The sequence below is a fragment of the Colobus angolensis genome, unplaced genomic scaffold (genome assembly GCF_000951035.1).
Source record: "Colobus angolensis palliatus isolate OR3802 unplaced genomic scaffold, Cang.pa_1.0 Scaffold105, whole genome shotgun sequence".
Classification (NCBI taxonomy): domain Eukaryota; kingdom Metazoa; phylum Chordata; class Mammalia; order Primates; family Cercopithecidae; genus Colobus; species Colobus angolensis.
Window position 1 is genome coordinate 6,585,775 of NW_012111475.1, and position 16,480 is coordinate 6,602,254.

The following is a 16,480-nucleotide window of genomic DNA, read 5'->3' on the forward strand; positions in this document are numbered from 1 at the left end:
ATTCCAGGTTGAAAATTCTTTTCTTTAAGAAAGTTGATTATTAGCCCCCAATCTCTTCTGGCTTGTAGGATTTCTGCAGAGAGATCCACCGTTAGCCTGATGGGCTTTCCTTTGTGGGTAACCTGACCTTTCTCTCTGGCTTCCCTTAACATTTTTTCCCTCATTTCAACCTTGGTGAATCTGATGATCAGTTGTCTTGGGGTTGCTCTTCTTGAGGAGCATCTTTATGGTGTTCTCCGTATTTCCTGAATTTCAATGTTGGCCTGTCTAGGTTGGGGAAATTCTCCTGGATAATACCCTGAAGAGTGTTTTCCAACTCTGTCCCATTTTCCCCGTCACTTTCAGGCACACCAATCAAATGTAGGCTTGGTCTTTTCACATATTCCCATATTTCTTGCAGGCTTTGTTTGTTCCTTTTCATTTTTTTTTCTGAAGTCTTGTCTTCACACTTTATTTCATTAAGTTGATCTTCAGTCTCTGAAATCCTTTCTTCTGCTTGATCAATTCGGCTATTTATACTTGTGTATGCTTCATGAAGTTCTCGTGCTGTGTTTTTCAGCTCCATTAGGTCATTTATGGTCTTCTCTAAACTGGTTATTCTAGTTAGCAATTCCTCTAATCTTTTTTCAAGGTTCTCAGCTTCCTTGCATTGTGTTAGAACATGCTCCTTTAGCTCGGTGGAGTTTGTTAGTACCCACCTTCTGAAGCCTACTTCTGTCAATTTGTCAAACCCATTCTCCATCCAGTTTTGTTCCCTTCCTGGATTCTATATCATCCTCCTTCTTGGATTTATTTCATCCTTTGGCGAGACACATCCTTCAGTTACTTCCTTAAAAATAATACATGATTGTTAATTTTTGAGACTTTGGCCCTCTGAATGTTTTTTTCTAACCTCATACTCAAGTGACAATTTGGCTAGATATAGAATTATAGGTAGGAAATAATTTTCTTTCAGAAATTGAAAGCGCAACTGCTTTGTCTTCTAACAACTCCCAGTGTTGCGATTGAGAAAGTCTGTTGCCCTGATCCTTTTTATGTGACCTATTTTTTTTCCTTCTCTGCAAACTTTTAGTATATTTAATTTATCTCCAGTGTTTTGAGATTTCACAATTATATGCATAGGGATTATATCTTTTGTAATTCATTGTATTGGGTACTTAGCGATATCTTTCAACAGAGAAGGTCATGTATTTCAGTTCTGGGGAATTTTCTTGCATTATTTCTTCATAATTTCTTTTCTTCCATTGTGTCTGTTTTTTGTCCTAGTCTAATGTCTAAGAATCACTGTAACTGATCACCCAAACTCCTTCTCTCTCTCTTTCTCTGTGTGTTTCTTTTTTTTCTACTTCCTCAAAAGTATCTTTCAAGTCTTCTTTTGTTTGATTTTGTTTTGGCTCTCATATTTTTATTTCCAGGAGTTCCTTTTCTCCCTGTTTTCAGCATAGCCTTCCCACTCTCAGCAGTGTTTTACTTCTTAAGATGTTGCTTTGATATAACCTCTCAAGAGTCCATTTTCTATTTTATTCTGTGGTAGGGAGAGATCATTGGCCAACTGTGATGGCAGGGAAGAGCACCTAGAATTCTAAGTATTATATCCATAGACTTTCAAACAGTTCTCTTGTTTTCAGTTCTAAGCACAGCCATTTCTTCAGAAGTACTAGGTGCTTCCAGTTTCTGAGCTTCTCTAGGGTTCCAGTACATGTGCTTTTTGACTTTATCCACCCTGCCATTGGTACTTGCTTTCTGCTTTCTCAGATTTATTGTCAGTTATCTCTTGCCCATCTGCTTTTTACCCTCCAAAATTTTGATGACATCTGTTTTGTGGTTACCTTACCACTAATTCCTTTGCCTTGTGAGGTTTTTTGTTTTCTCTCCTTTGTCATTTTTGTGAGAATTTGGAAGGGCATGCAAATAACTACATGTGCTCAATCCCCCATCTTTTTTTGGATGGTCCTCTATGTAGGACTTTGTATATGTTGCCAAGTCATTTGGAGCTGGTCTTGCTGCCAAAGGAAATCAAGCACTGGCATATATACTGTGTTTCCTTGTTTCTAATTTACCATTGGTTGTAAGGTACTGTTCATTTAGGTGCAAGTTTGATGAAAACAGCACTATATTAAATGTACACATTGATTATAAGATACATAAAATTTCAGAAACTCTCAAGTGTGAATTACAGTGACTTTAGAATTAGTAAATTTGTGTGGATCACATGCTTGATATTCATTTTCTTTAAAGAAGTTTCAGGTTCTGAAAATGAATATATGATTTCTATTTTTATTGCGATAGAGATTTTGTTAGATGCTAGAAATTATAACTCTCTTCTTTGTACTAAATTCCTGGACATGGTTCTATTTTATTTGCCATACTCTGATGTAATTGTATTCATTATTTTTCTCCTCCATCCCCGAGCTCCGCACTAAGTTTTGATCTCCTCAAGAACAAGTTCTTTGGCTTGTTAACTTCATGTTGTGAATGCCTAGCATGGTGCCACTCAGTGGTTGCACTTAGTAGATGCTTTGGAAATGTAGGTTGAACCACACTAAAAATAATTAGAAGATAAAATGATATCCAGTGAAACTTCTTTTTTTTCACATAGGTATTTTTGAGATCAGACTCATTATTTTAAGGATATTGAATATTCATGAAAGAGAAACACATTTATTGAACAATTATTTGCTACAAATTTTCAAATATGTTTTTCCATGTACTCTTCTATGTCTTAATATAGAACTAAAAAAGCATAGGAAACATTTTTATTAACCTGTTTGGGCTTTAGGGCAAAACATGATCATAATCTAGAATCTTCCTTATTTTATTCTACTGATTTTTAAATATCAGGTAATAATTTCCTACTATATTAGGGCATTAACATTTTAAGCTGTGATGATGTATGCCTGTGTTAAATATATTATGGTGAAGTTGATCCATTCTCAGGGGACCTTGGTGGTTTATTCACAGGCTTTCATTTCAATAAGAAAAGGCTGTTCTTTCCTAAGTTATCTACTTTGGTTCTCTATTCAACCATTGAAACAAAATACTAAAAATTTTATATAACTGAGAACACTGTGACAAACTGTTAGTAAGCTGAAAGCAAACAATCAGGGAAGAAAGTGAAGGAAGATCCAATTACAGTATTAAAGAATTCACTGAAGAATTCTTATAAATTGTGACTATTTAGGGCTTATTTACATTTCATTAAGAACTTGCCATAAAGACTAAGGGGCTGAGAACTTAATGGGTGCCACTACCAAATAAGGGTAGTCAAAATAGAAATAAATCTTCTGCGATATAACACAGTAACTTAACAGGAAGACTTTATTTACCAGTCAGCCATAAATATTAATGATTCATATCGGAGCTTACTTTTATATCATCTGTGAAGTTTGCTAGGCAATAGTGGGAAGATTCTTTAGGGCATAAGAAATACCAAATTTAATCCAGTATTTAGATACATCGATTTACTTATAAACTATTGATATACTAATTTAAAATACTCTTTAGTCATTCAGTTAACTTTCTCCAAAAGCTTTCTAAGCAAAGTAAATTAAAATAAAAGTTTGTCAGAAGATAGTTTCCATAGATGTCCCTTTCCATGGATTAATTATACAAGTCTAAACTGACATTTGTCTCAGGGGTCAAAAGGCTCCATTTAGCATAGCACTTAGGCAGAGGGAGAGAGAGTTGAAAGAGCACTGCACAGATAATCTGTGGACAGAAATTTTAGTCCTAATTGTTTCTCTAACAAGATGATTGAATTTGTGCAAATTACCCTCATAGATTTCAGTTTCCATATTTGTAAATTAAGGGGTTTAGAGCCTGTCAGAGTTGATTTATGGGAGAGGAGGCACATGGACTCTTTGGAGAAACTGCTATTCCCTGCCCAGAAAAATGGTTTTAAGAATACATGAAAAAATACGTAACACACACACACACACACACACAATTTGGTACATAATTTCAGAAGACTCTTGTGAGGATTAAATGAAGTAATGAATATAAAGTGCATTTAGTAGGTAGTTTAAAATATTATCCACCTTTCTCTTCCCCATGTTAGGAGGGTTCTTTAGCTTCTAAGTTTTTCTAGAAGCCATAGAAAACAGTTTTTCAGGTCTCTTTTGGAAAAGAAATATTTAAAAGTATACAACTATCAAGTTGCATGAGATATTTCACTTTTTATAAGAAGCCATTTCTTTCAGCACTTACTAGAGTTTGTTTTTCAGAGGAGTGGGTAGCAATCTGTCATCAAAGTGTTGACAAGTGAAATCTGACAAGGTAGAGGTGGTATAGCTGCGGGCCACTCCAAAATTTTCCACTATCTTTTCTATGTGTACATAAAGGATTTATTTTATTTTTTTCATTCTAGCTCACTTCATAACAGTCTTTGATTTCTATGCTTTTCAAAACAATAACCCTGAATTGACAAATTATTTTGATATTTAAGCATTGGTTTAGATAAGAGCATTTCAGTGTTCTCTTGCCTTTATTTTAGCTACTTAGGAGTTATTCCTGAAATTCAGTTTATTTTCTCTTCAAAGTTACATTTTTTTCTATTTATTCAAGTGTAGCATAAAATTATACTTATAGAGTAGTAATCTAGAATTAATTATCATTGTTGCATTGCTAACATTTATGTTTTCTTTGTCCTTTTATTGTTGTGGTTGAGGTACATCCTAAAAAGAATGACGTTCATATTTTTGAAGATCAGAAAAGTAGGTATCTGTGTTGAGTGGAGGTGGTGAGAGATGATGATGATGATTATTGTTATTTGCTTATGCAGGCATACTTCCCCCCAGTGCCTGATATAAACTATTGCAATTATTTTTTGAGGTCATGGAAAAAATGCACTTCAACTAGATACAAGTCTCTTTGGGATAATGGAAAATTGTGTGCAGCAAAATATTTAAAATGAGCATTAGCAAACAAGATGTTTGTATTAATAGGAACCTAGAAAATGACTATGCAAAGGTCAGCACCGATCTTTAAATATTAGTGAAATTTAATTTGTTGCATGTAATGAGTAGAAAGAAGAGGAAGCAGACCACAATGAAGAAGCCATTGATAAATTGTCTAAATGTCAAAACTGCTTATAATACGGAAAATGTTAAATTGACAAGATCTATTTAACTAAGTGAATTAAACCGTTTGAACAATGCCTTAGAGAAATATTTTCCAAATTTAACTATAACAGAAGATTTTTAAAGATTTTTGCCACAGTTTCTTTGAGGAAAGTGAAGGGATTCCTACTTTTCTTTCTAGGCATAGAATTTGTTCTAACCTCTTTTAGTAAGAACGATGCACAGATTATCTTGGAACATAGAAATCTGTCACCTTTTGCTTCATGTTGAAATAGCATCGTCTGACCAGTGGTTAGCAGCTGTGAAGAACCACAGTCTGGCTGGGGTCTAAATCTCTTCGGCACTTTGCACAGCACTAGCTTAATTGAGTTTAAAGAGCTTTTTATGTTATGCCCAGTTTTTTTTTTAAAATCAGTTTCTACATTCTCTTATTTACTTCATATATAATGTTAGTGAAAAAAATTTTAAACGACTAAACATGCACAAACTGCATAACAAAGAATTAATATTATTCATACACACATAAGGATAAAGAACTTAATAGAAAGATGAGCAAAATATAGGAACAGGTAATTTATAGAGGGAACAAATTGTTTTAAAAATCCATAAAAAGATATTTGGTTTCATTAATGAATGGAGAAATGAAACTTAAAATTACAAGATAAATTTTCACCTACCAGGTTGGCAACAACTTAAAACTTGGATAATGCTGCATGCTGTTGAGGATATAGGAAAAAGTACAGTCATGTTATGGGTGGAAATGTAAATTTACCAATCATTTTGGAGGCTAATTTGGCAATACCTATCAAAATGTAAGGTGTGCATGTATATTTTCATGGTTATATTATTTACAAGGCAAAAATTAGAAACAGATTGTTTATTAAGAGAATGGATAAGTCAATTATGGTCACTATTCAATTGAACATATTGTGGCTATTAAAAAGTTAGGTAGATCTAATCTGTTTATGCTAACAGAGTATCCATGATGTGATGTTCAGTGAACAAAGCAAATTGCATATCTAAAAAAAATTTTATCTTTATGAAAACACAAAACAAACAAGTCAGTATGGGTATGCACGTGTTGTAAGTACATTTAGAAAGTCTGGAAGGCCACATGCCACACTGTGCAGTGGCTTCCTTCAGAGTGAGGAGGGCAGCTTGGAGGAGAACACATTAATTTTTACATCAAATACTTCTGTATGTTTGCATTTTTTAAAAAACAATAAGTACGTGTTACTATTGTAATTTTAAAACCTGAGAAGAAACAAAAGACCCGTTGGGCCTGGTGGCTCACACCTGTAATTCCAGCACTTTGGGAAGCTGAGGCTGGCAGATTACCTGAGGTCAGGAGTTTGAGACCAGCCTGGCCAACATGGTGAAATGCTGTCTCTATTAAAAATACAAAATTAACCTAATGTGGTGGCTCACACCTGTAATCCCAGCTACTTGGGAGACTGAGGCAGGAGAATCGCTTGAAACTGGGAGGTGGAAGTTGCAGTGGGCTGAGATCGCGCCACTACACTCCTGCCTGGCTGACAAGAGTGAAACTCCATCTCCAAAAAAGAAAGAAACAAACAAAAGACCACATAGAGGCCTAATGCATGTAAAAGTTTTTTTTTTTTTTTTTTTTTTTTTTGAGACTTGGTCTTGCTCTGTCACCTAGGCTGGAGTGCAGTGGCAGGACCATAGCTCATTGCACTCTCCAACTCCTAGGCTTGAGCCATCCTCCTCTCTCATCTTCCTGAGTAGCTAGGTGTACAGGCAAGTGCCACCATACCTGCCTAATTTTTATTTATTTTTTGTAGAGACAGGGTCTTACTATGTTGCTCAGGCTGATCTTGAACTCCTGACTTAGAGCAATCCTTCTACCTCAGCCTCCTAAAGTCCTTGGATTATAGATGTGAGCCTCTGCACCTGGCTTTCTCTCTTCATTTTTTGCACACCTTGAGGTTATAAAGCTTGTTTTAAAAATAGGGACTTACATAGTATTTTTAACATAATGATTTGTGCTTTTGCATTTTGCTTCTATTTAGTTGCTTAGTGTTATTTGTTAAATCTGAAATTTTATAATTAAAAATATTACCTTTGGTATTTATTGAATACTTGCAGTGGGTGCTCATTTTCAAATAAATATGTCCTGAATACTTACACTTAATATTTAGGTTGAAAAAGTGTCCTAGGCTTCTGAACTGATTTAGAACTTTATATACCATGAGATGACACTTGTAAAAGAGGTCTAGATACACATTTAATAATAAATTTAATAATAACATTAGAATGTAAATATCACTAAGGGAGTTAGAACATTTATTTGATAACTGCTATTTGCCTAAAATTAAAGGATAACATTTTTGGTATTATAGACAAGTAGTTATGTAATACTCACTAATAATGCTGAGCACTTTTCATCTTCAAAGCATTATACAATACTAGTTAATCCTTACAACACCCTTATAAATGTAGGTCAATACCATTATCCCTATTTTTGTAGGTGGGGAAATTGAGGTAGAGGTTAAATGATTTGGAGTCAAGTTTGTCATAGCAGGATTAGAATGAAGGCATTTTTGGCTTAGAGCCCAGCATTCAGAACAGTAGAACCACACCTTTAGCAGACTTAATTTCTATGTACTTGATAAAACATTACTTCTCATTAAATCATATTGAGGTCATCTCTACATTAAAATTCAGAACCAACAAGTTTGATCACTTCACACACACGCCATTTTCTCTTTCGAGGCTTTCTTGACACTGTATTATCTTAGTCTGCCTTTTAAATTGACTCTTTATTGGAGAATTACCAGACTATCTATCTCTGACTTTATGTTTCTTCTGTGATCTTACTCAATGGCTTTACTCTCTATTTAGAAAATTCCAAAGTAGTTTTTATGTACCAGGCCTCTCTTCTGTATTTCTAGCTACCAGCTAGACATATCTACCCAGAGCACTTCCTTGTACCTTAATCTCCCACTGACTCTAAAATTCAACTTATTAACAAAACTTGCTCTTCTTCTAGACTAACCTGTTTCTATGTGTGTTTCAATCCAAGTCCTGCCCTTGAAACTAGGATCAACTAGGTGGGAATAAGTCTGGGTAAGGGGTTCCTGGGAACTAGGTATGACAAAGAATAGTGTTCATGGGTTCTTTGACAGGATGAAGAAGTTGAATCACAGTTTAAGAAGAAGAGCCAGAGTTACAAACTGAGGGGCAAGGTAGAAGTAAAACAGGAGACCACGTAGCCAGGTTAGTAGCTAGGAACATTGAGGTGTGTGGGTTGAGTAGTTGAGGCAGTCATTGTGAACAGATGGAATGCACTGGCACCCATTTACTGGGCACATGATGATGCAGGCATGCCTGTTCAGTGAAGGCATGGTCAACGCGAGGGGCACTATATGGGCAGTAACCAGATCCCCATCTATTGATGGTCACTCCAGATTCTTCTCTCTTACTCCTTTACACTGTCTGTTACAAATCATCGGTACCCATACGCTGTTGATTCTTTCTTCAAAAGATCACTTACATCCCTTTCTTTCGTTATATTCCAGCTGCCACCGTCCCAATTCAGGTATTTGTTACTGAATATTAGTGTTATCTGTTCCTTTAATACCTTTCTAACAGGTCACTTGTATCAAACTTTCATTTACTCCTCCAATATTTTACCTACCAGTTAATCTTCCAACAACAATTCTGATCTATTGATTATTCTTTTTAAAAATACCTTCCCAGATCAGAAACTTCCTTACTCCTGGTTAGCTACCTAGCAACTATAAAGTCCTAATTCCTGAGCTGGGCAAACACTTCCTTATTATGGCCCTGATTTATCTCTTCTACCTGTGCACCAAATCAGATTGTTTATTATTCCTCAAATAAGCCTTGCATCTTTCTAATTTATACTTTTGGGTGTTATTCCCTCCTTTTTATCTATCTCCCTCTAGCAAAATCTGACAATCCTCAAATGCCCTTTGAACCCCCCTAGCCCTTTGTTTATGTTACCAAATTAGCACTTACCACACACTTCATATTGTTTTTGTGATTATTTTATCTGCTACCCTGATTATATGGTGTTTGATAGTAGAGGCCCATTCTATAAAACTTTGTATCTGTGACTCAGTAAACATATACATAAAGTGCTCAAGGTGTGTGTGATATTTAATTGGTATTTAAATCTCATAAGGTCCTGTGAGGTACAAATGAGCCATTGTTTCTAGTACTCCATTCTTTGGGTACAATAGGTTAGTCTAAGCTTGAGGTCTCCTTATTTACCTTAGATTCTTTGCAGTCTTCTGCTAATATACATCCATGTTAAATGTCTTATTGATGCCATGCTATCATTTATCCTTGTTATAACTACAGCAATGTCTTCTATTTCTTAATTCTTTCTTTGCTATCATGTTTCACATTTGGATTTTCTTTGCCCTCAAGCTTCCTGTCCTTCCCATGTCTACCAAAATAGCTGACTTAAACTGGGGGAACTGCATAGCATACTTTACCCTGGGGAGAGTACAGGTATTTTACAGCTTTATTCAGTGGCAAGTAATCTCTACTTCTAAAACGTATATTTTATTTTTCAAAAGGAGATTATCAACAGTATAGTAGTGAAACTATTTCTATTTTGCATATTACTTTCTCAAAATTTAGTCTATATGGTAAAATTATTCTTAAAACAAATAAACATTAATTTACTCTAATGTAACCCAAATTGGACTGAAGGTATTAAACACTGAAATGTTTTAAGGATGTAAGTAGAAAGTGAAAAGGGGCTTTCTAGGATTCTCACATCTCTGTCCTCAAAATTTGGGCAATCATAGATTGCCCCCTGTATAAAAAAGAGCAGCCATCCTAAACGTATGTGAAGCTTAATTTAAATCATGCTGTGTTTGTCTCATGTAGGAAGCTTGGATTCAAAGTGGCCTTCTGAGACTGTCATCAACCGCCTTATATAATTAAAGAGCAAACTGTAAAAGTTAAAAAGGTGTTTAAAAATAAATGAAGTTACATTATGGGTGATTTTTTTGTTTGGGTTTTTCATTCTACTATTTTCATTTGGATAATTCTTTTTTCCTATTCAATATTAAATAGTTCGACAACTTGCTATATATTTTATCCATTCATTCTTTCATTCATTTCTCCCAATACAGCTACTTTTATTACAGTTCTATGCCATGTACATTGGGTTTTATTGATCAGAGAAATGTACAAGGGCACTAAGTGGGGCAGCATTGCTCAGCTTACTTTGGTAGATGCCCCCTGACTATTTCACTACCTTTTTAATCCCTGCCCACACCCCCTTCTGAAAATGCAGAACCTGGCATTCTTCTGAAATTCTTTTCTTCTCTCCTTCAAAACAACTATTTATACACAAATACAATATTTGAATAATACAAGCTTAGTCTTGACTACTTCCTCCAGGCAGATTTTTCAAACCAGGAAATTACCAGCATTGTTTTTAACTGGTGGCACACTTGAGTAAGATTCAAGATGTTTAGAGGTCTTTAAAAAACTTGAGTCCTTTAAAAAACCTGCAGGACATACAAAGCTTGAAGACTAAAAAGGATATTGATTTGGTCCTCCCACCTTGCCCATCTACTTATTATAGATTTTTACAAACTTGTTTTATTTACTCCATTAATTTTCTTTAGTTTTACCTGATCTTCTTGGGAGATATTTGAAGTTAAGGAAAAAAGGAGGATGAATAACCCACATTTGACTATCTTCCCCCAACTCCCCCGCTAATGCATGACCACTTGCAAAGCTCCCGCCTTAATCACACAGATCTTGGGGAATCCACAAGAGTTGTGACATTTTGTTCATAAACCAGTCCAGTCATCTACTAATGGACATTGGCCATTTTCTTCTCATCCATGTACCCACTACTTGCTAATTATTGCTGCTATTTCTTCAGATGATACAGGCCACTCCTTGACCACCCATGTCTGCTTTTGCTGGATACAGATTCTGCTTTGTCTAGATACCACCACATTCACCATTCCTGCTTACTTTCTGCTGCACACCACTTCCTGCAGCCACTTCTCCATATTTTTTTTTTTTTTTTTTTTTTTGAGATGGAGTCTCACTCTGTCGCCTAGGCTGGAGTGCAGTGGCATGATCTTGACTCACTGCAACCTTTGCCTCCCGGGTTCCAGAGATTCTCCTGCCTCAGCCTCCCAAGTAGCTGGGATTACAGGTGTGTGCCACCATGCCCAGCTAATTTTTGTATTTTTAGTAGAGATTGGGTTTTGCCATGTTGGCCGGGCTGGTCTCAAACTTTTGGCCTCAAGTGATCTGTCTGCCTCGGCCTCCCAAAGTGCTGGGACTGCAGGTGTGAGCCACTGTGCCTGGCCAGCTTCCCCATCCTTATATGATAGGTCCCTTGTGGGGCCACAAAGGGATCCTTTATTAAGTAGGAGGAGAATGTCTCTCTCCTTCTTTTGTCCTGTGCTTTTTAATGGGAAACTAGAGCAGCGTTATTTGTACATCAGAGCATTTTGAGAAATATCTTGTATATTTTTCTCAGTCTTCCCACCAGCATTGGACCTAGATATGGATCGTGGGTGCTGAGCTGGAAGACAAGTCCAGGTCATAGACTCTGTACTGTACTATGCTCAGGATTTCCCGTGTTCAAATGTAGAGAGTTAATGGCTTGACTCTTGGCTTTGAAGCTCTTCACAGATCTCATTTTGCTTATTCTCCTTGAAACAGTATAATTTTTGATTAATTTAGGACTTTCAAACTTAATGAAGATATGGGGAGTGGACCTATCAGTTTTTCAAGTAAAAGGTGTTTTTCTGCCTCTTAGAAATAGCCAGTGTAGATTACAATGAAAACTACACTACATTCTCCATTTCTGTCATCAGGAGAAAGTTTTGACAAATTATTACTAAATTGATTTAAACTGAAATACAGAATTTCAAGTGTTATCTTCTTTTGATGTGTAAGTAAAAGTGCAGTCTTTTGGTTTTATCTATAAAATTTTATCTGTATTTAATTTACATGATAAGACTTTTTATATAGCAACAAACAGCTAAACTTCAGCCTTGTCTTATGCAAGTTGTCATAAATTAGTATTACTGGTATCTGAATAAAAACTAAATTGAGGAATATAACTTTTATTTTTCTAGTATAGTATAGAAGTTGGTGACTTTTGATGCTGAATGTCAGAGGAAGTATACACCTGTTTTACCATCTCTTTTCTTTCTTACTTGCAATGGAATATTAACCCATTTGCATGTCCTAATTCAAATACCTTCTCTTGTATAGTAACTTCTCCACATCTGGATGTTTTTCCTTCATAAACCGCCTATTGTACTTAGTAGTTATTTATTTCATACTGTGAGATTACCACATAAGGTCAGAGATCATATTTATTGTTTTATTTTTTTTCCATACAAATTTGTGTAGTGATAGATATACTGAGTAACAGAAAGCAGCAACTGCAGTGTTAAGGTAATTGAGTAAGTGTATCCTGAAAGCAGTCCTGATGTAGGTACTTTATTATACCCATTTTATAGCTAGGGACTCTTAGAAATAGAGAAGTTAGGTAATTTGTCCAAGTTAGCTACTAAGCTGAGAAATTAGAATAAGAAAACAGGCAGGCAGATTCTAGAATCCACACATTAAGCTAAATAGATGAAAAATAAATTTTTAATTCATTAACTGATATTTTAAAACAAACATTCCAGACCTCACATTTCCAAATGAAAAGGCTGCAGTTTACATATTCTAATACAGTAAGTATTTTAGTTAAGAAAAAAGCTTAACTGTAAGATGACAATTCTAAAATTAGCCTCATAAAACTAACTGAAAGCAATTCCAAAGAACACTGCATTGGAAACATTTTCATTAATAGTAGGCTCACTAGAGTCACTTCCAAAGTGACAACTCTGAAAGATAATACTCAGTTTAACTGAAAAATTAGTAACTAGCTTAATATCCCTTTTTCTCTACTGCTTGCTGATAATGAACTGCATTCTTTCTCTTAGTAATGCAGTCCACTAGCTTTCCAACTCCATACCTGTATACAATGGCAGCCAGCACCTAGGCACAGCAGGGCAGATCTGGGGATTGAGGGATTCCTTATTTCATCTCTTACCTTTAAAGGCATTTAATGCATGGAAGAAAGTAAATTCAGATCAACCCAAAATTTACTATTGTAGCCTGTTTCCTCCTTACCCTTTCTAACTTCACCTTTCTATCACTATCCACTGTGCACCTTAATCTACTGTCATCCTTGGGTCATGCCATCTCTTTTTTTTTTTTTTTTTTTGAGATGGAGTCTTTCTCTGTTGCCCAGGCTAGAGTGCGGTGGCGCAATCTCGTCTCACAGCAAGCTCCGCCTCCCGGGTTCACGCCATTCTCCTGCTTCAGCCTCCCCAGTAGCTGGAACTACAGGCGCCTGCCACCATGCCCGGCTAACTTTTTGTATTTTTAGTAGAGACAGGGTTTCACCGTGTTAGCCACGATGGTCTTGATCTCCTGACCTCGTGATCCATCCACCTCGGCCTCCCAAAGTGCTGGGATTACAGGCATGAGCCATGGCACTTGACCGGGTCATGCTGTATATACTATATATACTCCCTCCCATAACTCTGTCTACCCCAATACAGTAGAATACTGTGGTTGCAAACAGACTGTGGAGCTAGTCTGTGTAGATCCAAAGCCTCCACCACCTGCTTGTTATGTGACCACTCTGTGCCTCAGTTTCCTCATTATAGGAATACTGATGGTACTACCTCAAAGAGTAGCTATGAGGATTAAGAGAGTTAATACATGTAAAATGTTCGAAACAAGTAAGTGTTGTCTGTTGTTATCACCATCATTTTCTTCCTCATCTTTTTCTCTATCATCATCATCATCATCATCATCATCATCATCATCATCATCATCATCTTCATCTGGTGAAATCCTATCCTTCTTTGAGGACCCACTAACATTTCACAACTTCTCTGAGCTTTCTCACAGCCCAGCTGTTCAGTCAAGATTGGGCCCCTCTTCTGTGCTGCCACATTTTTCACTCTGCCGTTTCAGTCCGTAGCATACTGTATCACATTAGTTCAACATGCATCTGTTTCTTGATTGTAAGTGCACTGAGGTCACATAAATGTAAGGATGAAGGGCAGGCCAAGGAAGTTTGTACTATGTCTGAAATTATTTTGGATTATCACCCATATGGATACTATGGGAAATATTTTTAGTCACTCCTAATGTTAAAGAAGCTGAAAGATTTTTCCTCCATTAAAATGTCTTAAAATATTTTTCAAACTTCATCATTCAGAAGTTTACTAGAAAGAACATTTCTTTCATGATTCTATAAATAAAATGTCTATAGTTTAAATTATTGTATGTATTTCTAATATGTAGTATAACATAAATACAGTCTAGTACTATATGGATTTCCAAGCAAACATTTGAAAATTATATAAATTCCTTTCAAACATTTGTAAAATGTTGACCTTTTTTCTAATGCAGACTAGCCTTCTCCCAATCAGTCTAAATCGATGAGGTAGTATTTGATTAAAAAGAAAAGTATTGATAGTGTCCATCCCTAGCCCCTGCTAGGGGGAATACAAGATGTATATTATTACCATCTTGTTTTTTTAAAAAAAAAACCCACAGAATAAAATATCTGGATCCATCATGACATGCAGATTAACATACTAAGCTGAATGCTAATGTGGTTTCAGAGTTTACGTTTAAGTAATTATGTTTCTTATAATAGTAACTATATACCATTTACCTTGCAAATTTCACTTTAATTAGCCTGTTTGTATGTAGGATATTGTAAATATTTGCTTTATATACCAAAGATGCACCACAAAATGTGCTTGTACTTAATAACTACCAACAGATGTTTCCTTTCCTTAAAAATAAAACTTAAAAAAAAGCTAAAATACTAAATAATTCTAAATATACTCAGAGCCTTAACCAAACATATGCTATTGAAAACCCAAATACTATATATATTCTTCTTACCACATTTCTCAATGTGATGACATACTAAATCCAGGAAAAGGAGTGTATTTTTCCTCTTTCTAGAGTTTATTTCTGGATGGTTAACCAAGGATACACTAGAGCATGTTTATTCTAATGGACCATATTTCAAATAACAGTTGTGGCGAATGATTCTTTTTACTATTTTTTAAGGTATCTTGGTTTTATTGGCAATAGAAGATAATTAATTGGCACTTCTTTTTAATTATTTTTTAAACAGGACAGATATTCCTTCTGCCATCAGATGTCTTTCTGCTTGACTGAACTGCACCTGTGGTCTTTGAAGAATACCTTACACATTGCGGGTAAATGAGCTCTGGATTAATTTCAATATTTTTCAAATATGTTACACCATTATAAATAAGTACTAGCAAAGGTTAGAGCCTGAATTCTCCAGCTGGAGTTGCATTCTTTATTCTTAATGAAAAACTGGTTAATGGAAAATAATTCCTTTTAATTACTCTTACTAACTTAATATTTACAGCTTGAGTTAGGTTTTCAGTTTTGAAAATTAATCTTATTGGCTTAATGTTTGTTCTCTCAAGATATACACATGTTCAATTTTTTTTCTGGGATTCTTCATAATAACATTTATATTCATAAATACGTACAGGATAGCTAATGGTAAAGGCATTTCTATTTGATATTAAAATAACATTTCAAACTTATAGCTAAGATGTACAATTATTTTCATGTTCTTTGTTTTTCACATTTTTGGGGGGAGAATAATATGTATGTTTTAACAATGCTTATTAACATAGGATGTAGTATACTTTATAAGAAATATCTTTTAAAAAATCTTTAATTATACAAAGTAACACTTGTATTTAGGAGAAGAATATTATTTATATCACTTAAGCATCATTATTAAGAAAATGGTTTACCTTACAAAGTATTGTTTCTTCATATCAAATATAGAATTAAGGATGATTGTGATATTTTCATCAAGTTTATCTGCTTTAAAATGTAAATAGATTGAAATTTCAGTTAAAGTAGATTTAACATTCGTTTGCTTCCTCCTAAAACTCTTCTAAAATGCCAATAAAGGAATAAAAATAAAGAAGGCATAAACCCTTTCGAGAGAGGGGACAACTGAAATTGGACAAATTTTGGAAGATGGGAGGGAAAGAGGAATTAGCAGAGCTGTAAAACCTGAATATAAATTGCCTGCAGAGGAGAGTTCCGGTGACAGCCAATTTAGGACTCAAAATTCTGGAAAGATACAGAAATTTGAGGAGCCAGATATTGTAGAAGATGGTATGTATCATGAGAGTGACAGTAAAGGGACGTGAAAGTTTGCAGAAGAACTTGTGAGATACCTTTCATGCTGTGGAAATATTTAATTAAGGAGGCTCTAAAGTTGGGAACACCAGGGGCAATGGAAGACCTGCTGAACAGAAAACAGGCATGAAATGGAA

At 35.2% G+C, this 16,480-nt stretch overlaps 1 protein-coding gene across 1 annotated transcript in view; it reads left to right on the plus strand.

Moving 5' to 3' along the window:
• Positions 1-16,480, plus strand: part of LOC105513818 (WD repeat-containing and planar cell polarity effector protein fritz homolog) — a gene marked incomplete at its 3' end in the record, with an annotated part of 360,743 nt that overhangs the window by 94,289 nt on the left and 249,974 nt on the right. The window contains exon 2 of the mRNA XM_011944849.1: positions 15,283-15,367. Within this exon, the coding sequence (XP_011800239.1) occupies positions 15,307-15,367 (61 nt within the window). The remainder of the gene's footprint in view (positions 1-15,282; positions 15,368-16,480) is intronic.